Raw genomic sequence first — 22,743 nt, 5'->3', positions numbered from 1 at the left:
CTGATTAACGAATGTATCACAAGTAAATATTGGCCACATTATGGCCAGGTTAAGAATCAGAAGAGTCAATTCCTAGGTCCCTAGGAGAAAGCACCGTGTCTCCTTAAACATGGGATGGACGCCCAAGAACAAGGCTCACAGACAGTACCACAAGGAAACCTCATTTGGTACAGCCGTGATTTTTCAACGTTTTTCTCCTCTGTATTACACTGAGGAAGCTTTCCCACCGATGGACCTGTCCCTGTGACCCCAGCATGTGGCCTGATGAAACGTGGGCGGCTCTGGCCCAGCCGGTCCCCAGCAGAACAGCGCATGCAGCTTCCGAAGGCAGCGATCCCAAAGCCAGCTCCACCCTGTGGCACACCACTGTGGCTCCGGGGAGGGAAAAGCCCTTCTATTAGGACTCTATCTTTTTTTCTTTAAAAATCTGAAATATCACATGAAAACCTTGCTTATAATCATGTCTCTTACGAGGAGTTAGAGAACATACCAAAGAGGGGAAGCGGTTTCTGTGACAATGAGTATCGAAGTCAGGGCCCAGGCGAGGGACTTTCTCCACAAAAAGCAGCCTGCCCTATGCCATCATCTTAGGAAGCAGTTTTCAGATTACCTTTCAGAGCCATTTCAATCACTTTTCCTCCTAATTGCAAATCAATCTGAATCATCAGTCCTGCAGCTGAACTTGCCATTTTAACTTGCAAGTTTCACTTGCCATTTTAAGTCATTTCAAGATTAAGAGAGGCTGCAGTGAGGCCTGTGCTGTGGGTTTTCTAGAAATGTTGATTAAGGAGCAAAGTATTGTCCCTCTGTTTAAAATAGTCACAGGGAAAAAGCACTGCCTGGAAGACCTTTCCAGAATGCTGAAAGCCCAGTGTGGCTACCACTGCATAGGCCTTTCCCCCAGACAGAAAGAAGGGAGGGAGGGGAGCTGGTGCTCTGGAGGCCCAGGCATCCAGGAGCTCCAGGTGAGCCACATCTGGAGTGTGCAGCTGGCAGTCCCTCAGAAGGAAGCGGGGTGCTGGCGCTGGGTGCCAGCCTGACTTGTGGCGGCCCTGGCTCTTAACTTGGGGAAGAAGATGCCTACCAAGGCCAAGGTCCTTCTCCCTGGTCCTGAATAGCCATCAACTGAGGGCAGTCACCTGACACGCACCTGGTGACCAGCAGCCATTGCCTCTTTACTTTCACAGGAAAGGGGACACTGTATATTGTCATCAGTGGCTCAGCTGCCAGGGCTCAGAAATGTGTGTGTGAGGAAAGCACAGTTTCTAGTAAATCATCTTACCGCCATCTTAAAAAGTACTCACCTTCGGTCGTAACTGGCTCCATAGGGAAACTGCTGGCGCTGCCCCATGCCCAGGTTGGACATTGCTCCGGAGGGACTTTGGTTGTACATGTCCTGCATGCTGCTGTTGGGCATCTGTCCTTGCGTCATAAAGGGCTCGCTGCTTCCAGGCACTGCAATATTTTAAATAAAATGCATACATTTAGGCATTTCTGAAAGTCAAAGGCCCATCCATCCCTTCTAGTAATCTCTATTGTCTTTGTACTTTTTGTTTTTTTTTTGAGATGGAGTCTCACTCTGTCGCCCAGGCTAAGTGCAGTGGTGTGATCTTGGCTCACTGCAACCTCTGCTTCCTGGGTTCAGGTGATTCTCCTGCCTCAGCCTCCCGAGAAGCTGAGATGACAGGCACCCACCATCGCACCTGGCTAATTTTTGTATTTTTAGTAGAGAGGGGGTTTCACCATGTAGGTCAGGCTGGTCTTGAACTGACCTCAGGTGATCCATCCACCTCAGCCTCTCAAAGTGCTGGGATTATAGGCGTGAGCCACTGTGCCTGGCCTGTACTTTTTTTTAATATGGTAGACCATAATACTATTGAAAGAGCCTAAGGTGTGGAGCCAAGATGTGCTCTGTGGGGGCAGAAATCTAAGACGGCCTCGAAGATCCAGCCCCCTCTGCCTGGTGGGCACCTCCCCTTCAGGACCTGTGAATACCATGGTATCACTCCCATGATTATGTTATGTTACATTGCAAAAGGGGCTTAACAGATGTGATTATAGTTACTAATCAGCTGACTGCGAGTTAACCAGAAGGGAGACTGTCCAGGTAGCCCTTTAACTTTGGATCTAGAGCTTAGAGAGGAAGCAAGTCAGAGATATTTTCCTGCTGGCCTTGAAGAAGCAACTGACATGCTGTGGAGGGGGATCACGTGTTAGGAAAGGTGGGCAGAAGACAGTCAACAAGAAAACGGGACTGTAGCCTCACAACCACAAGGAACTGAATTCTGTCAACAACTTAAATAAACTCGGAAGAGGACCCTGAGCCCTCAAGGAGCTCACAGTCCTGGCAGACAGCTTGATTTCAGCCTGTGGGACCCTGAGCAGAGGCCCGGTCACACTGTGCCAGATTCCTGACCCACAGACACTGTAGGATCATACATTTATGTTGTTTTAAGCTGCTAAGTTTGTGGTAACTTGTTATGTCACAACATAGAAAACTAACACAGGCCCAGATCCATTCCTCACTTGGGTAAGTTACCTCTGAGCTTAATTTCGTTTCTTTTTAACATTTTTATTATGTTTTTTAGAGACAGGGTCTCGCTCCATCACCTAGTGATAAGAGGTGCAATGGTGCAGCTGCAGTGGTAAAATCGTAGCTTACTGTAGCCTCGAACTCCTGGGCTCAAGCGATCTGCCTGCCTCAGCCTCCTGAGGTGCTGGAATTACAGGCATGAGTCATCACCTGGCCCCTATTTTCTTGTCTATAAAATGAGGCCAGTAATATTATCCCATGAAATGGTTGTAAGGAGGACATAAAATATGTATACAAAGTTAGTTCCCTTCTCTCATAAGAAAAAAAGTGAAAACCTTAACATTCAGCCACTGATTCACTCCAAAATAAGGATTAAAAAAATTATTAGGGAGTTAAGAATAGCTCAAGATGGGATGAAATACAACTATTTCTAACACAGGATGGAGTGCCAGTTAGGTAGTATATGCAAATCAGCATCAGCTCAGAGCCTGAAGGAAATTGGGTTCAGTCCAGAAACTAGCCTGACGGCAAATTAAACATTTTAATATAAATTTTCATCACTATACAGTATTGCTACCTTTCTCCATCCTAAGATTATGTGAAGCAAAAGCTGGTTAAGATTTTGTGAGCGGATACATTTTGTTAGGCTGGTAGAGAGGGGCCAATGCCAGCATCAAGTATTTTCCCTTGCAATGTGCTTTCACCTATTTTATCTATTTGATCTCACATCAACCTGTGGTAGAACCAGTTTTGAAGTTACTTTCTATTTTGTAGATGTGAAAACAGAGATAAACAGAAATCACGTGGCATAATTAAATAGCTTTTCTCTAATACACAAGGAAATTTAAAAGCAACACCAAATTAAAAATGGGCAAACACATAAATGAACATTCACAAAAGAAAAATAAATGGTCAATCAACATATGAAAAGATGTGTGAGTTCACTAATAATGGAATGAATCCAAGGTAAACAGTAACGAGGCTTTCTCCCTTCCATCTGATTGGCCAATGTGAAAATGATGGACAATGATCATTTTTAGTAAGGGGGTGAGAACCCACACACCCTCACATGCTCTTGTTGAGAACATTAAACTGGTATAAGGTTTGCCAATACCTGCTTTACCTGCTATGGGAGGCTCTGCTTTGGCAACCCCTAAAGAAGCGCATCTCCCAGCATTCGCAGCCTGGGAAGCCCCTCCCATGATGCCTTTGGGCTTGGTCATGTGATTAGCATTGCCTAAGAGGGTTCCAGCAAGTGAGATGCAGGCAAAAGTTTTTAAGTGCTTGCTCCCGGGACCTGTCCTCTTGGAGTGCTCCCTCTTGAAATCCATCTGCCATGTTATGGGCACCTAAGAAACTACATGGAAAGGCCCCATGGAGGAGGCTGCAGCCGACAGCTCCAGCTGAGTTCCCAGTAGAGCCTGGGGATGATGTCAGCCACTCGTGACACATCAGAGCCCAGCAGAGCTCTCAGCCTGGTTCCCAGATGATGGTGGCTACCTCAACGTCCTAGCTGACAACATGACACACAGAGCGAAGAACTACCCAGTCTACCACAGAACTGAGAGATATAATTAAGTGTTACAGTTTTTAAAGTCACTAAGATTTGGGGATAGTTTGTTATACTGTAAAAGCTCAGATATTCAGTAAAAAAAGTTAATATCCTTTGATTCAACAGTTCTACTTCTAGGAATCTATTTTGCAGAAACATTCTTACAAATGTGAAAAAACTGTACTTCAATAATCGCTGCTTCATTGTTTATAATAGCAAAAGATTATGGAACAACTCACCCATTACTAGAGCATTAGGGTGGATCTATTCAATTAAAACAAGTAGAGCTATGTGTACAGATATTAATAGACATTTGATATATACTATTCTGTCAAACATATAAAATGATGTTCATTTATATGTAATCCATCAATTCCTCAATCAGTGAAGTAAGGTAGTAAGAAGGCAGGGAATAGGTCGGTGAACAGGCAGGGCCAGGCCCCTCAGGGCCACTGAGGGCTAATATTAGATCAGACTCTTTGACCATGCTACCATACTACAGGTTAACACCAACAGCAGCAGCAACAGAGACAAAGAGTATGTTTTCCACTGAAGTTAGTCATTAAATAGAAAATCATAGCACCATTAAGTTTACTGACAGAGTAAGGCAAACTGAAGAATGGAAAACTATACAGAACAGGAGTAAGACTCTTAGAAAATCTGTTTCCTGTGGATTTTCTGCTTATCTGCTTTTATTTGGTACTGAATACACCAGTACCATAAGGCAGCAAGTGAACTGAAATATACTAGAGATTGTACTTGCCACTGGGGATCCTTTACATGGTTGATGAAAACATCACAGACAGTCACCAAAGTAGGATGGCTGAACCTTATGATGGCGTGAAAGCGACAGGCATGCAGTATGCTCCTCAATTTAAGATGGGGTTATATCTGGATCAAGTCATTGTAAATCAAAAATATTGTAAGTGAAAGTGTGTTTTCAACTTACCAATATTTTCAATTTAGGATGGGTTTCTTCTGATGTAACCCCACTGTAAGGTAAGAAGTATCCGTATATATCTTACCTAGGGCCTAGCAAGGTGATCCCAGAATCATTCTACCCCAACACACTTTATTTTTATAACAAGAAAACTTCTAGGCATAAGGACACAAGGGAAATACATCTACAGTTGTCTAATGTGGTGTATCGGTGGGATATGGGAATGGTTTGTAAAACATTTTGAGGCCAAATTCCAAATACTACTAATTATTTTTTCCATGTTGTCATATTTTCAGAGTCTAAAGCCACCAAAAGCACTAACGAAATGTTCTGTGTAGCATCTCATACCACTAAGAAAAATAGCTCCCCCAACATTCACAAAGCTTTTGAAATTCTAAGCTTCTGGATTTACTGCATGTTCTGCAAAATCCTCACTTGGAATCAGCAGCCCTGAAACTTCTGAAAGAAAAACAATCATAGATGATCTTGCTTTATGAGTGTTATCTGACATATTATACACAAAATACTATGAATTTCATTTATAAATGGTATATGCCCTATATTTAAATTTTAAAGATTTTCCATTGTTCTTTTTCATTGGTCTATAATACATATGAAAACCAAGGCTTTGTACTTTATGCTTCTCTCCATTCAGACTATATTATCAAGAAATTCATGTACCCCAACATCTAAGCACAACACAGGTACTATTATTTAAGGGATTCCAGAGTAAGTGCTTCCATAAAAATACTATTCACTATTTCTTCTGTATTTTTTTTCCAATAATATTCATATCATTCTTCAATTTCACAGGCCTTGAATGCATTTGGAAGAATGCCCAAGAGCAAAATATCAAGTCTCCACTTGTGGCTTGTAGACTGCGGACAGAACTGAAGGACAGTGACTCAGACAGTCACAGCTTCAGTGCTGCCTCAACCTTGGGAGTCGGCGGGCATCAAGGGAAGGGCCAGCCTGATGTCTCCTGATGGCAGTCACAAACTCCTGCACTCTCTCGCAAGGATCTCATCAATCCCATCACTGCAGATGCCATTTCTACATTTACTACTCCAAGATCATACCGACTCCAACATCTGCTCAGCTCCAGCCATGCATTCCATGCTTTACCACAGTGACACACCCCAGACGGTCTCCAGGTTCCCCTCTCTAGCCCAGTCCTTTCCCAATCCTCCGCACTGCAGGGAATGATGTCTTCACCTGCTCAGTTGTGGTTAGCTTCTCCCTCAGGGCCCGCATTCACTCCGTGAGCACCTCTGATGTACGCTCTGCCGGCGGGTTCCCTCTGCGCTGCTGATGTCCAGCTCCAGTTGGCCAGCTCCCCCTAGACTCTCAGTGATCTCCCCAAAGCTACTCTTGCCTCTTTCCAGTGCATTCTCCAGAGACGGCCAGTTATTTACTTATTTATGTATTTATTACAAAAAAACCTACTCACATCACTTCCCTGCATAACATCTTTCACCTTGGTGAAAAATCCAGATTCATCAATACGCCCACAGACACCGAAAGGCTCTGGCCCCGCTGGCCTCAACGACCTCAGCCTGTCCCCGGGCCCGTGCTCACTGTGCTCTGGACACCCACCACCTGTTCATACACCAAGCTCATTCCTGCCACCACCCCCATGACAGGTTCTCAGGGCCCTTCCCTCCTGACCACCCAGTCTAAATCGCTCTCCCTCTCTCCCACCGCGCCACCCAATGCCACTGCTATCTGTATTCTTTCTTCCTTTCACTTTCCTGTCTTCCACCAACCACAATCTTTAACTGCCTATTTGTGCTTATTTTTTGCTTCCTCCCAGGAATTAAGAAGGCAGGGAGTCTGTGATTCCCTGAAGGTGGGCAGCGACTCTGATTTACCAATCCACGAGCTAGCGCCCAGCACACACTAGCACAACACCATGCCAGGTGCTGTGAAGCGCGTGCTTACTTACCACCGCCGCCAGCCACTCTTGTCTGAGCTCTGTGTGCAGGAACTTAATCCTTAGCATGCCTTTGGAAGTGGGTCCTATTATTTTCCCAATTTCTAGATAAGGAATGTAACTTGGTGTGTGTGAGGAGGTGGCAGGTATCCAGAAACAGGGAGCATGTGCCGGGGAAAAGGCCGAGGGCACTGAGGCCAGCTGGGGACAGGATGAGGGCACAAAGAGGCTAACTGCTTTTCCCAAGGCCACAAGTGGAGTGGGATGGGGACCTGGGACCCACACTGAGGCAGCCTGGGCTCAGAGGTGTTCTGAGTGAAAGGTAAACTGTTGTGGAACAGTAGACAGTAGAATGCCCACTGGTCCACGCCCGGGTGGAGGCCCCTCTGCACATACCTTTTCTCATTCCCCCAAAGGGGTCCTTGTTGGGCTCATAGGGCATCCTGCCCATCACATCGGGCATGCTCATGCCCTGCTGGTAGGGGGCGTTTGGAGTCATGGAGTTCCGTTTCGGGAAGGATGAATCACTCACGTCTGAGAACGGGTCGTGCACACTGATTGTACTGCTTCTGAAGAGATGCAAGGAATGAAAGCTTACTGATACAGCGGGAGTTACCTCCAAACAGTACATTCAGAAGATGAACCAATCTTGAAATGTGCAAATGGCAAAAACCATCCAAAATAAATGACATGAAGAAAACTGGTAGTCATCAACATTTAAAAACTCTCTAGGAAATACCATTTCTTCTCTCTGTGAAGTTTGCTCCAGAAAACTAAAATATGAACAAACGTGACTTTGTATGGCTCATAGAGTTATTGGAACATACCTTCCACCTTGCATTGGGGTCATCTGTCCGTGAGGGGTGGAGGCTGGGGTAGGTGGCTTCAGGTCACCTGGAACCTCTGCCATGGAATTGCTGCCAGTTGACTGAGGGGTCTGTGGGCCTTGCAAGGATCCCGAGTTAGCTGATAGCAGCAGCATCAAGAGAAAACAGGAAGAAATCCAGAGATTACCAAGTAAGCCCAGCCGCCTTGCTAGTTGTATAGGTGAAAGAAATAAATGTAAATAAGACACCATAATGATGTTGTAAAATTCATTGCTTTTATATTGTTTACAGTAAAAATTAGTAAAGAAGATTTTGAGTAAACATATTTCATTTGTGAGCCATAAAACACATTTATATCTTTTGACTGGATACTTATTTTCTGGGGTATTTATCCCAAGAAAATAATCTAATAAAAAGGAGGCTTTTGGCAGAAGAGTGTTTATTCGCTGTTGTCTAGACTGGAAATAATCTAAATGTACATTTTTATATATGGGATGAAAATTTTGGTGCATCAACTCGGTGAATTATTGTGCTGTTGTAGAAACAAAATTAGGAAACTTAGTTCTGGGTCTTAGACAATGTGAAATGTTTAAGATGAAAAGCAAGGACACAAATTGACAATGAGCCTTATGTCATTTCAATAGCTTCTCAACATCTGAATGCGTCTGTGCTCTGTCATTAATAGTGTCACTTGTTGACCTATGAAATCAGAGTTGTTATCAAAAAGCACAAGTCATACTGGTTTGGAGTTTTTAAATGTTATCAGGGTGCTGAGATGTGGCTTTAAGTATAATTACATTATAGTAACAGAATTGAACTGGTTTTTTCCAAATCTTATGTGGGACTCTGGGAAAAAATTAATTAACCTCACCTTGAGGGAAAAACATAACATTTGCAGGGCTCCTGCTCTGTCATCTCTTGTAGTCCTTAGCATGCTAGATCATCAATAGATACTGGTTTCATGTGTGAATTAAATACTTAATAAATGAGTAATACGCCTACTATAGCCTAGGCTCTCTTCTACGCCCACATACACCAGTGGACCAAACTGACAAGAAAGACAACAACCCCTGCCCTCATGGTAAAAAAGTGCAGAACCCCCTGAACAAACGACAGGATTACTGCTGCTTGTGAATCACATTTTCCATGTTATTGTCTAGAATACCTTTCCCTATGACGTTCCCAAGGCTCACTACAATTACTATTATTCACATTTTACTTCAGTGGCAACAGAGGTGAAACAAACCACGAGAAGTTACAGAGGACACTGCGAAGGAGTCAGAAATCGAAAGGAGTACATTGTTTCTACACGGAAAGCCTCAGCTGGACAGAGACATTTATAGTCCGATGAGGTCTGCTCAGCCCCTGGCCTGGGCTGGAATGAACGCTGGCCGACAGAGCTGAACACCGCATAACATCCGTCCCTGTGAACCCTGCACTGAATGACTTAGAGAAGTTCTCAGAGATGCCAGAAAGACTGACTTTTTAAAAAAAGCTTTTATTTCCTTTTTTTTTTTTACTTTGATTTTAAGTTGAGGGGTACATGTGCAGGATGTGCAGGTTTGTTACACAGGTTAAACGTGTGTTATACGGAGAAGATTGATGGCTAATGTAGATGCCTAATGTAGGTATAAAAGAAAAATGTATTCACTCATACTTACAAACCGAATTTGCGTAAAACCCTGGAAACGCATGTTAAAAAGGTATATCGGAATAACGGAAGAAAGTCCTCTTTTGCAGATATAAAAGGGTAATCATCCTGCAGACATGGCTGCCTGCCTAATGCCGTGGAAGAGCAGCGACTTGCTTCCAAAATTCAGGCAGGCTCTGCTACAGCCTCGACAGCTTCCTTGGAAACATCACTTGCAAGGCTTGATTTCAGAAAGACCCTTATTTACAAGTATTCACATTTATAGCTAATAAAAAAAAAAGGAAAAATCTCTCTTGCCAGTGTTTTTTTTTCCTTTCATGAAAAAAAAAAAAAATGAATGCAACCTCTTGTAACTCCATTAATAGAGGAGGCTGGCAGGCTCTCTAGGACATCCCTACCTTTTGCCAGAAGCTACAAATGTATACTCTAAAGTAAACAATGGAAAGGTTACTGAAGGTTAAGCACATTCACACACTTCAGACAGCATGGCCAGGCTCCTAGCTGGGAAGATAATTTACCCGGCACGAACCTGGTGCCCTAGTTCTGGCTGGGTTGCGGGAAGTAGGGTGGGGAGAAGGAAGAGCTGATATGTCCCAGGTCTACAGTGACTAGAGGTCAACCAGAGGGCACCTCTGTTTATAACCCGAGCCCCTTTCTCATTTATCTTCCACTGAGGATTCCCTAGTTGGATCCATGACAGGTTTTGTGACATCACCTGTCAGCTAATAATAGAAATTCAGTCAGCCACCTGCCAGCCAAGATGGATGGGTTTTTGGTTACAGACTTACTAATTGAATGTGGAGCTCCATGCCCCACCCCTGCCCCACTTCTCCCAGCCTGGTCCCTTCCATTCCCCTCCCCATCTCCAGCTTACAGGCTGCAGAGGCCATCTGGGGAGGCGCTTCCTACAGCACTCATTGGAAATCCCCCACACCCTTTTCTAGATGCTTTATAACGAGATCCCCACTGGCACCTTAAAGACAAACCACACCCCAAGGCCTTGCCTCGGTTCACCTGGGAGTCTCAATCACTGACTTGCTCTGGTGGCTGGAAGACAGGAACCCAGAAACCCAGTGTGAGAAGCCACATGGCAACTTGGCAGTGATGTGTGGGGTGCAGCCCCAGGAGCCAAGGGGCTTATACCTCCCAGAGGCTAACAGAATTGAAGCCTAGAGCTGTATTAGCACCCCAAATCAAAATCTGACTAGAGACAGATGACTTGGAGTGCTCTTAGAATACAGTAAAAAGACTTAGGATTTTAGTTGGTTCAGAGCAAAGGCTGGGGGAAAAAAATCTAAAATGTTTCTTCAGAATCTTTTAGTTTAGTCTGCCTGAATGTGCTGGTAAAAAATAAACTACAATGATATTCTTCCGGGAAAAAGTGATTCAAAGAACGTCAATTTTTACTGTAAATTTGTGTTTAAAAATTTTGTAATAAATGAGACTCTAACATGGCCAATACTTGGGAATAATTTTATTTTCCTTTAACAACAAAAATGTTTCCAAGACCATGTCCCTAATGATGGGACTGGAATTGGAGAGGCCACCTGCCGTGTGGGTGGCACTGAATCGAGAGGCTTCTAAAGACCGGGGTGCCTCCGCCTGAGATCCCCGGACGCCTGTGTGTGCCTGGAGCTCCCTGCACGTGCTCTTGGGGCTGGGCGAGACCAGGAGGCTTTCCTTCCACTGCCTCCTGTGTCACAGGACCTCGGCTCCCTCTGGACTACTGAGAAGAATGTATACCAGGAGTCCATCTGCAATCCAAGCTCTTTTGTGTAGTTAAAATGATAATGTTGCCATAAAAATGGCAGTTTAAACAAGGGGAAAAGGGAAGGGCTGGCTGTTAAGAGAACAGGCCCTCCACTTTCTGAAGGATCTATACGCCTCAGCAGGGCCCCCGTCCTGAAGCTGATGCACACTGGGAAAGCTATTCTCCATACACAAGGGCAGCCCATTCAGTGACACGAGTTCTTTCCTGGCAAATAAAATGTACCCTTAGATCTTTGCAGACATCACCACTTTGCTCCCTACGCCCCACTGGGTTTTTATTTTGGAAAAATAGTTTCAGAGCTGTTCATGGGCAGCTTGTTTTACTCTGTGAACTGGATGTAATGTTGTGAGATTTTTAAAATTAGATTTCCCAGTTTTTAAGGGACACCAGAGTTGGCAAAGCCTTTGAATCTTTATGGATGAGGTTAGCGAGGATTTCTCCTTGTTTTTAGAGCCTACGGATGTAATCCTAGGTATATTCACTACAAGTGCACTTTGGGCCTACAAAGTATTTATATGAGATCCCTTGATTAGGAACCTTGGCTATCAGCTTTACCATCCAGACAGCAGCTAGAGGAAATCATTAAAAGCAAAATAACTTCTTGCTCTGGCTTCTGTATGTAAACATCTCATGTGTTAGAAAGGTATTTTCAACGCAGGCAGAGGTGTCTGGTGGGTATCATGTATACTCTAGCACCAGATGCCCCAGGAAAGACCTTCTACTCCCCAGCTAGTTGGCTTTGGGCAAGGTACTTAGATTCCACGAGACCTTCATTTTCTCATGGATTTTAAAATAGTTTCAAAGTCACAGGACTGATGTGAAGATGAAATGATAGCACTTAGAAAAGGGCCCGGCACACTGGAAGTGCCCAGGAAACATGGGCTGCCAGCCACGCTCAGAACAAGCTGTGTACAGGAGCGGCGGGTGCAGCCACCTCTCGTAGCCAGGGACCAGGAACAGTGAGGCTACGTGCTGAAGGTCGCTGACTGGGAGCCAGACACAGATAAGAGAATGGTCGGATCTACTGGAGTGAGGTCACCACCCAGCACTAAGGTGCCAAGGTCTTCCCCCCTCTACTACTGCATTTATCAGAATATATGATTTTGTAATTTCAAATTTGAAACCCGAACGGTAGAACAAAGGCTAGCAGGGGAGCTGGAAGGAATGGGAGGGTCTCTGTCAGTGGGGAGGGGAGGGAAGGGAGCTGGCAGGTGTCACTGACGCGGCTTGGCCTGTGAGCGTGTTGGTGACGAGCACTGCACCCATTCCTAAGACCCCTGACTTCCAGGACAAGGCTGCAAACGACCACCTGTTTCCAAAACAAGACTGTGTGAATCCTTACCACGACAGCTTGCTAAACACCCTAGAAGTGAGAACTCGCTGGGCAGGGGACGTTAGAAACTAAGCCCAGGCTTCATTTTGCTAAAGTTCAAATCTGAGGGTTTCTGACAGAGGGTGGGCGCGCTCGACCTGTCAAACCTGCAGGGCGGCATTTCCTAGAAGTGCACAAGTGTTCAAACAGGCCACTGGGGATCTTTATTTTGTGTAGTGGTAGATGGAATCTTTTTGAACACTTGTATAAGGAATAAACGTATATGGCTCAGAATTCAAAAGCCTGTTTTGATTAAGGTATAGCAAAAGAAGGGGTGCCTTCCAAGGGCCAATCAGAAATGGCCACATGCCAGATTTAATTCTCTCATCCCTTAACACTGCCAATGGGCGTCCAATTAAATAAACAAAACGACGCAGGAACCCCGCCTCTCAAAGGTCCCGAGTTCTCTGTTGGCCTGACTGTGAAACGACCTTCCCGGAACCTCCCAGGCCAGACGCCTCGGCATTCCTGGGCCAGTGACTGCAGCGCCGCCACTTACCAGGAGATGGCGGCTGGAGCTTGGGCTGCTTTTTGGTGTCCCCGGTGCTGAAGACTTCCGGCGGGGGCTCCTCCCCGCGTTCGATCTTGCACTCGAAGGCAAACAGGTACTGAATATACTGCTTTTTCAGGGAGCTCGCTGCACTGCTTGAGGTGCCAACGTTTAGGTTGGTGGCCAGCTCACGCCACTTCTTGTTTTTATTCACCTAGCAAAAAACACGGCTGGATCATTGGTTTGCAGCAAAGTGGCTTGTTTAAAGCCAGGAGACAAAAAAAGCACTTAATGTCTTGGTTGACTTTTTTTCATTTGCCTCTTTTAACTAATGCTCATTACTCCCACTCAGGAGTGCATAGGCAGCATTTACAGTTATAAAACCATTAGGGAACCTGCTGATGGCAACAGAAAAAGCACTGCTCCGAGGTCCTTCTGCCCGCTGTGTCTCCCAACGCCTCACACTTATCCCACTCCACCTCCAATTAAGGAAAAAGGGCACGTCAAAACGTTTAAAAAGCAACAACGGCACTATTTTGCAATTTAGGTTTTTGGGCAGTGATGTGAGAGTGCTCATTTCAGCAGCTGCAAGCTCTCAGAAGTGGGCCTGGGATTCTGGGCCGTACCCGTCCCCTCACCCCAAGACTGCTTGGGGTGTCAGGCAAAAGCAAAAGCAGCACCTCGTGCGAAGGCGAATGAGCCCCTGGACCGACGGCCCCCAACTTAAAAAGCCTGATGCGATGCCACTGGCCACCAGCCCCGCCGACGGGGCAGGTGCACGCCTTCCTGTGCGGTGCTCTTACTCAAGGAGGCTTAGGCTGGAGACAACACAGTCACAAAAGGAGAAGAAAGAAAGAGAACTCCTGAAATGCGACATCAAGATCTGAGGCATTAATTTTAACCTTTTGATTCCCACTTGGGAACAGGTTATGAAAGGTTAAACATATGAATGAAACATGAGGATTTGCAAATAACTTGGAGAAGGTTTTGCCTTTTGATGTCTCCTGTGTTGTGTGGCAAGGGAGGGCGTAAGGGGACAGTGGTTTTCAATGAAATATTAAATTTCTGGATTCAGACTTTCTCACACAGCCCTTATGTCCATTTACTTAGTACTTGGTGGTGCATAAGTTGTGGATGCGCCCGGAGATGCCCACCGCCCTCTTTTGGCACTTAATGCAGGGCTGCAAACCGTGGGTCTTTGGGTTACTGCAGAAATGGCAAGCCGGGTGCTGCTCAGTGTGACCTAAGAAGGAAGGCTGGGAGCTAGGCTTTGTGTGGTGGCAGCACCTGTTCCCAACCATATCTGATGCCCATGAGGTAAAGAGCATGATGGGGTGGGGACAAAGATGCAACCCAGGTACATTCCAGCAACTCTCATTACAAGCCCGCGGAGAGTCTCGTGATAGACCCAGCCTGGTTATATACACTGTGGACACAGTCACAGTAAGGAAGTAACCACACAGTATCTACTCTGAGCTGGTTGATAAAATCTAATGGTTTGAGCAGTCTTGGTGATTCTAAAAAAATCCATGTCAGAAGAGGGTAGGTGCAGGGGAGAAAGGTCAGGGGAGTTGAGGGGTAGAAGGCAAAGGAGCCCAGGTGCAGAGAGGAAAGGTCCTTACGTCTGCACCCCAGGCAGCTCCCCTGTCACACTGAGGCCTAGCCCGCTGGAGGTCACAGCACTGGCCCTCCTAACTGTCCAGCTATGGTGGGCATGGTTTGACAAGTATGACTTAATTTTCTGATAACCTGCTCTGGAGAGAGGGAAGCAGTATATGTGACTTATATCTGACACAGATAATTAATTCAGTCATTTGTAAAACATTTCTGAGTATTTCCTATGAACTACTGGCAGATTCCAGAGAATTCTGGAGCTGTAAGGAAACCTACAGGAAAATCTAGTCTGACCCACTGTATACATGAGGAAATTGAGGTCCAAGTACATGACCTGCTGAGGTCACACTGCGAGTTGGTGGCAGAGCCAGGGTCCCCCAGTGCTCCCTGACAGCACACAAACATGGGTTGCAGGAAGGCGACTTTCACACAGGCTTAGCTTTTCCTTTGTGAGAAAAAAAAAATGAGTCCACACATTCAAAGAAAGACAGTATAAGAACTTATCCATAATGCTTCCTTTTTTCCTCCCTCACTCATTCTTACCTGGGCCAAACCCCCAATCTCTTTGACGCAGACATAGAGCCGGAACAGGTCCAGAGGCTTCTTGCCCACGGCAGGCAGACTCGAGACAGGAGAGCCTCTCTCTTCCATGAAGGTGAGGTATCGGTCGACCCAGAGCTTTCTCTCTGGCTCATTCCCCAGTTCGTACACCTTCGTGATCTTCTCCCCAGTGGTGGTGGAGGAGCTGGACTTCTAGTACCCAGAAGCAGCATGTGGAGGTGGGGCATGGGTGGGCAGACGGAGAGGGAAGAAGGTGAGAAAAAAGTAATGAGCTAACAAATACAAGAAGAGAAGAGATTAAAAACTACTGCTATCACACAACAATTAGGAATGAAGGCTACTAGTTCAGGCACAAACTATACATTTTCTTAGTTAGGAATTTACTTTTACTTTAAATAAAAGGCCCAAACTCCCCCTTTTATACACTTAAAAACAAAAACAAAAAAGAACAAAGCCCGTTTTGGATATAAGCGTTGAATCCCAGAAGGCAAAATTCCAGTGATACCTCATGTTATTTTTAAAAACAAAAGGTTCTAGCTCATGGAGTGATCACAGTGAATTAAAATTTTTACATGTGATATTATAGAGCCCAAAACATTAAATGGACTCCTACTTTTCCCTGTCAAAACAAGAATGGCTAAAGGGTGTCTTCGTTAAAATGCCACAGCATCTGGAGGATGAGCAACCACATGGTGCTTGCTGAAAAGTGTAAGGTAGATTTCTAGTCACGGGAACCAGTGATGTGAGCTATAAGCTCGGTTTTCTTTTCTTTTTCTTTTTTCCTTTTTTTTTTTTTTAAGATAAACTAAGGGTCAACCAAAGCTTTGGGATTTATGGATAAACATATACATTTATTTTTATGCCTATGTATTTATATGCTCGTGTGTTTTACACTGATACTCTAGTTCTTGCATTTCTATCTATCTGCTTTTACCTGACACTAAAATATCAAGAGTTGCCATTTCTTAACACCTGAAGCCTACGCCGTGAATTACATAATCTGGAGGACAGATAACACTTTTAGCCCTAGGCGGGGCAACTGTAGCTCTTCCCTTTTTTTATATCGCTATATTTGTAAAAATATTTACAATATTTGCAATACTAGGGTTATTGTTCAAAATCATTTCTCAGTTCTCAATACAGATTTCTTGGAACGATAATTTACTTCATTTATTTATGCATACTTAGGTTATTATTTGCAATATAGAGCAATCATTATAGACAGAATTCTTAAGTTTTTATCCTTTTTCTTTATTTAGCTTAACATAATTTTAAACATATTTCTGAAAATGTGGGGGGTTAAATAACATGGCTGCCATTGAGGCTAGATGTTACCTTATTTAGCAGAATGATCTCCAGTAAAAGTAGGTCCCTGAGAAAGGATGCCTGAGAATGAAACTTACGCAGCACGTGAGGCCCCGCTTTCCCTTTAACTAACACGTGATTCGCTAGAGTCACTGGGCTGCGATTTTAAGCCTTCGGCTTCAGAATTACTGAGGCATAACATCTTTATCAAGTATGTAATGGGTGATACAGTTGATGTAAATATAAAATGTAGAATGATAAAAAATAGTTGTTTTATATTTTAGAATATACTTTGATGCTGAGGTTAAACTTCAAGTCACTTAAAAATTACTTTAGAAAGAGCTTAAAATATATATGTATACATATTCATATATGTGTGAATATATATGTCTATAAACCCATATGTACACTTAGAATATAGAAACTATATATCCAAATAAGTTTTTAAAGCTTATTTTTCATATTCTTGTACCCAAGTCCTACTTGACTAGGAAAAGAGGCTGCTCTAACCCACTTCACACAAGATTCTCATCTGGACGGCACCTCAGAAGCTCTGCCGTCATTAATGGGACAGTTATTAATAACAGGTTCCTAAATTGTAGTATTGAGTTTTCTTTTTATTAACAGGACACTTATTATTAAGAGGTTTCTAAATTTTAGTATAGAGTTTTTTTTTTTTTTTCCTTTGGGGAGTTACAGTTAAAAAAATGGGTCTAACGTTTTTTGAAAGTGAAAATTTGAAATAAGAACATGAAGAAAAAGGCACTATAATCTATAATCAGTTAACAGTAAAACAACTTCCCTCTTGCATTTTATTTGTAAAAAACAGAGGTAAAAGTTTGAGATTCAATTGAAAGATAAGACAAATAAAAGTAATCATTTCAATTTAAAATTTCTCCAATTAGCTCAATTAATATCCTGTTTGTAAGATCCATCTGCCATTCCTGGTTTGGTCCTCTCTAAACTGAAACTGGGGAATGGTTCTGGATGAACAGTTAATCAAGAACTGAGCAATGGGGCACAGAAATGCTTGTTCTTGCTTCTGAAGGGACTGGATTGTTACAAGCTGGAACAGGCCTTAGATAATGATGGACGCAGTTTTACTATATATTAACTTTTCTCTCCTTGGTTAAATAAACTTAAGTTTAATTAACTTGTGCCTATCTCAATTTGTTGTCATAACATTGGAAAAATTAAATGAAGATACTTTCTAATAGAATAGTTCTATTTTTCATAATTTTCAGATCTTCTAAAAAGCATTTTTATGGCACCATAATGTAGGAAAATGAATCTGTATGGAACTGACACGGTCAGGCCTCAGTTTACATGATAAATCCTGAAGAGGCCTCCCGAGGTTGGCTTGCTTAGCTAAACCAGGGCCTCAGTTTCACCACACGCTTTACTTTTCCTTTGCAGCACTATGTCACATGCTGCGTAAAATTGTACGTTTTGCACGTGATTATTTGTCTGACACCCATTTTTCTGACTAGATTCTAAGTTCCACAAGGTAGAGTTTGTGTGGATGTTAATCACCAACACTTAGTGTGGTGCCCTGCACGCTGGAGGGCTGTGATCGCGTTTTTTTTCCTCATGAATGATTACTCCAGTGGACAAAAAGGGTGTGAAAAGCTTGGCAGCATGCTAACAGGAATTAACAGCTGATTCAAATATCCTATAAACAGGATTTCACCGAGCAAGGTGCGGAGTGAACGTGGGCACAGTCTAGTAAGGCTGAAGGCTGAGCACGAGGTTGTGCCCGCTGCCAGCACTCAACGCCTCCACCCCAGCTTAAGGTTCGCATACTGGGCAGACAATGACCACAGCCGATATTTGGTGTCTGAATAGAGGGCAATTAAAGACTTAGTGAATAAAGAGCATGTACGTTATCACTCTCATCACCGACCAGGCTCAGGATATACTGTCTTTGTTCATAGACACTAGTTTTGGATGAAGGTCTTCATCTACACTCCTCCCACTGACAGTGGCCAAACCACCTTGCCCTTTGGAAAGATGGATTCACTTTTACCAGTCACTAAGGCCTACCTAGTACTGCTTCAGTGTTGTAAAAATTGTATCCTACTGCTGTGAAACTTTTGTGGAGGCAAGAAAAAGGAATGGAAATTGCTGTAAAATTACAGCAAGACATTATTATGGTGCCACAAATGTTTTCCTTGCATATACTTTAATTAAGCCTATAAGTACATTTTCCTCAAGTCTTTTAGGCAGATTTACATTTCAGCAGTCTTTACCATATGCCTGGTAATATGTGTATGTGTATGTGTACGGACAAATGTTTATTTTTATTTTAGAATGTTTTGTAACAAAACAATGTTGGTCCACAGTACACTGTCAAAGCATAGAGCATCTTCCTCATTTTGCCTTTTCCAGACCTGCTGTTAGACAGGCTTTATTAAGGACACTATTGAGAGCAATTTTAAGTCCAAACTGAAGTGGCATCTCAGAAAGAGCAGTTAACTATTCCGGGGTTGCATGTATTTGCGGTGATTTGATAGCAGAGATAATGTTAGGTCCTTCATTATACTCTCTTTTGTTCCCCTTTTTGAATTAGCACCTCATTCAAAAAAGTGGCTGTTTTCTCAACACAGAGCAATAGTCTGACATTTTCTACTACTGTGACCTTCAGTTTCTCTTGTTCCTATCTACTACAGGAGCCAGAAGTTTGCTTGCAAATTCTTCAAACTATTTATGGTACAGGAAGAGACCATGTATATGGAAATATTGAGAAAAAATATACAATTTCAAGTTTAATTATAATCAGAAAATAAAGTTTATAATTCAGTTTGCTATTGTCTTACATTAAAGGAGAAAGTCAGATTTTGATAAAGTCTCCTACAGTAGATGGAGATAATCTTAACTAGTGAATTAAAATATTGTGACTAATTCAAGCCTTCTTTATAAGTCAATGAAATTAGAAAGATGAAAAGTTTTAAACAATATAATACGGTCTATTGTTAGTCTTTGTTTTTAATAAGTTCTTATTCTTATTTTTTTTATTTTTATTTTTTTTGAGATGGAGTCTCACTCTGTTGCCCAGGCTGAAGTGCAGTGGCATGATCTTGGCTCACTGCAACCTCTGCCTCCCGGGTTCAAGCGATTCTCCTGCCTCAGACTCCCGAGTAGCTGGGATTACAGGTGCCTGTCACTATGCCTGGCTCATTTTTGTATTTTTAGTAGAGACAAGGTTTCACCATGTTGGCCAGGCTGGTCTCAAACGCCTGACCTCAGGTGATCCACCCACCTTGGCCTCCCAAAGTGCTGGGATTACAGGCGTAAGCCACTGCACCCAGCCCTTAATTATTATCTTAAGTTTTAAAGATTATTATTTTTAACCTCTGAAATTCTCCCTCTGAGCTAACGCACAAATACTTTCAAAAAGTTATCTGAATTCTACCTGTTAACTTGAGAGCATTACTGATTCAGGAATGCTTTTCCTATTAAAAAAAGAAAACAAAACAAAAAACCAGGGTAGACCAAGAGGGAAAAACACACAATGTTGTCTGCCTTCTGAGACTCAAAGCGAATAACACAAAGACATCAAAATGCAGGAGTCGCGCCCCTTCCTGCGAGTTCCGACGCACCCCTCCTAGAAGCGCTCTGTCTGCTATACCCATCCTAGAAGCGCTTTCTGTTTCATCTCGGGTGCTGCAAAATCGAAATGTAGCTACAGAGAAGGTAAGAGCGAATATCGCCCTTTCTTCCTCTGAAAGGGAAAATGCTGGTTATCCTAGAGCTGTATGTGAATTTTACAAACATTTACTAGAACAACCAACTCTTCAAGCCTTCTGGCTCTATCTGTTTAAACCAGTGAATGGATAATTAATAGCAGCCTCCTTTTGGGGTTTTGACTAGATTGCCAGATTCTGCACAGCTAGGGTCTTCTTGCCTCCAACTTGCCTTCCTGAGCCGTGCTCGTCAATACATCGTCTTACAGAAATGAGCATGTTAATTAAGCCTTCTTGGCAAGTAATTGCATGTTAAGGCTTTTTTTTTTTTTTTTTAAGATCTTTTGATGCTTTATATGAATGTAAAATAAAGGTTGCTACAGCACCATTACTTTTTTTTTTCTCTAATGGTACAGAATTTCTTTAGTAGGAAACTAACAGCCCACTTCTAGGGTCAGAAGAACACTGAGGCTTACAAAATTCCCTGATACATCCATGACATTTTTGTTATAATTTATATATCATACAGAAATCAACACTTAATTTCAAGATTATCAGCAGTCTTGTGCAGAATACAACTGTTCTATTTCAATTGATTCTAACATCGGTACACATTATTAAGCTAAAAATTCATTCACATACTAACATTTCTACGCTTTTATTAATTTCAGACAAATGGGTTGAAAATAAAGCAGGGCTAATGTTACGCTAAACCATACCCAGATTGAATATTTACTTCTTTCAGGCAGGCAGTTTTGAAATAGATAGAACATGCAAAATACAGGTCAGGGGCCAAACTTATCATTCAGTCAATGGCTGCTATTAGTTCCCATATAAATGGAGAAGTAACGCATTTGAAAAATCTTCTATAAGTGCATAATGGATTAGACATTTAAAAAAAGTCACTGTGTGAAGGAGTTTGGACCCAGTTAACACACTCGCATGCTTTGTATAGAGGTGCTTCTTTATAACAGTTTTCATTACCAGAAATCAACTTCTCTGATGCACGCAAACTATTCATTTTGTCACTAATATTATTATTTATAAAGAAAACCCTTTCATGGATAAATAATGAAGAAAAAGTCTTATAAAACAAATAAACAAGCAAGCATTCAAGTAGAATTAATTAATTATCAAAAAACCCCAAAAAAACAAAAAACAAAAAAAACAAAAAAAACCAGAGCCACTTACAGGGCTTGATGGAGTCTTTGGCCAGCCTGGGCTGCTAATGCTATCACTTTCATCTCCATGAAATGAGGAGATGCTAGCAGAGCTGGGGGACATTGGGGAAGGGACTGGCAGGTTGCCTGGGGTTGGGGGCTGAGAAATACCCTGAGAGCTGTAGCTATCCTGTGGTAGAGGAATAAAAAAAAAAAAAAATGACAAAGGTAGGGCAAACTTTATTTAAAATAACAAAAAGTACATCCACTTTAACAAACTAATTTATATATATATACTATATATATATAAAGACACGTACAAACAAACACACAAAACCACACATAGATAAAGGTATTAAAACAACATTCTTAATTAGTATAATTGGGTAAGTCTGCTGGATGCTGGAGAAGGCCAGTACGCCACCATGCTTACTTCAAGCTTACATGGAATGCTAAGCATGGGTTACCCCTTATGAAAGAAAGAAAAAAAAAAAAGCTGTTCACCTTATTTATCAAATAAGGCAGGAAAGCAAAATATTAAGTATGTTGTTGTTGCTGAGGCGGCCAAAACAGGAAGCTATAAACTGAAGGCAGAGAAAATGGCTGCAAGTACCGAAACCAGGCAGGACCCCTACCTCTCCCCACCCCGAAGCATTTTTCTTAGGTGGGTCTTGTCCCTCCACCCCTCTCCCCCAACCATGAGTTAATGCCATAAGAACTAGTAACTTTCAGATCCACACCATGAAGGGGCTGGGGAAAGAAAAGAAGACTACGAACATGTTGCACAAAATGAGGGCATGCAGAGGAGACGAAACGAAAAAAAAGTGGCGGCCAACACCAGTGAAGAGAGAACGACATGGCAGCTTTTTGCTAGGCAGACCCCACACTGCGTGCAGAGGCGGAAGGAAGTACCTTTGACTTGCTCTCGGGCTGTGGAGTGCCTTCTTCTTTGCCGTCTGCTTTGAGAGGCAGGGGCAGTTTGGATTCACCAGGAGACATCATATCTGCAAGACCCATAGATGCTAATCGAAAACAGGAGAAAGAGTTTAGGATTATACGTGTGATTCGTCAGACTGTACTCCTGCCAACACAAGTTACAGAGTGAAGCAGGAGGCCCTTGCATTTCCCTTGAAGGAAAAAAAGAAAAAAGAAATTGTAATGGGGAGCATATTAATTTCTGAAATGCAAACAGCACCGCATTCTGGCAAAATCCTTTTTTATCTAAAAAAAAAAAAAAAAGGGCAGTCATTCTGTATGCTTAAGACCCAAACCACTGAAGGTCAACTTATGTCAATATTATTTTTTCAAAATTATTATACCTTTGAAAGAGTAGGCAACAAGTGGAAATAAG

General features: G+C 42.9%; 1 protein-coding gene across 8 annotated transcripts in view; it reads right to left on the bottom strand.

Moving 5' to 3' along the window:
- The window catches only part of LOC105478732 (AT-rich interaction domain 1B), a 447,840-nt gene that overhangs the window by 15,396 nt on the left and 409,701 nt on the right, over positions 1-22,743 (bottom strand). For 5 of the 8 annotated variants that reach the window (XM_024791918.2, XM_071096638.1, XM_071096640.1 and 2 more), the window contains 7 exons: positions 22,305-22,414; positions 21,424-21,582; positions 15,227-15,436; positions 13,079-13,283; positions 7,786-7,924; positions 7,355-7,527; positions 1,305-1,455 (listed from right to left, as the gene is read on the bottom strand). In XM_024791918.2, coding sequence (XP_024647686.2) covers positions 1,305-1,455; positions 7,355-7,527; positions 7,786-7,924; positions 13,079-13,283; positions 15,227-15,436; positions 21,424-21,582; positions 22,305-22,414 — 1,147 coding nt within the window. The remainder of the gene's footprint in view (positions 1-1,304; positions 1,456-7,354; positions 7,528-7,785; positions 7,925-13,078; positions 13,284-15,226; positions 15,437-21,423; positions 21,583-22,304; positions 22,415-22,743) is intronic. The other 3 variants (XM_071096644.1, XM_071096641.1, XM_071096643.1) reach the window with 1 other exon arrangement.

Source organism: Macaca nemestrina, chromosome 5 (genome assembly GCF_043159975.1).
Source record: "Macaca nemestrina isolate mMacNem1 chromosome 5, mMacNem.hap1, whole genome shotgun sequence".
NCBI lineage: Eukaryota > Metazoa > Chordata > Mammalia > Primates > Cercopithecidae > Macaca > Macaca nemestrina.
This window is presented reverse-complemented; position numbering and strand designations above follow the sequence as displayed.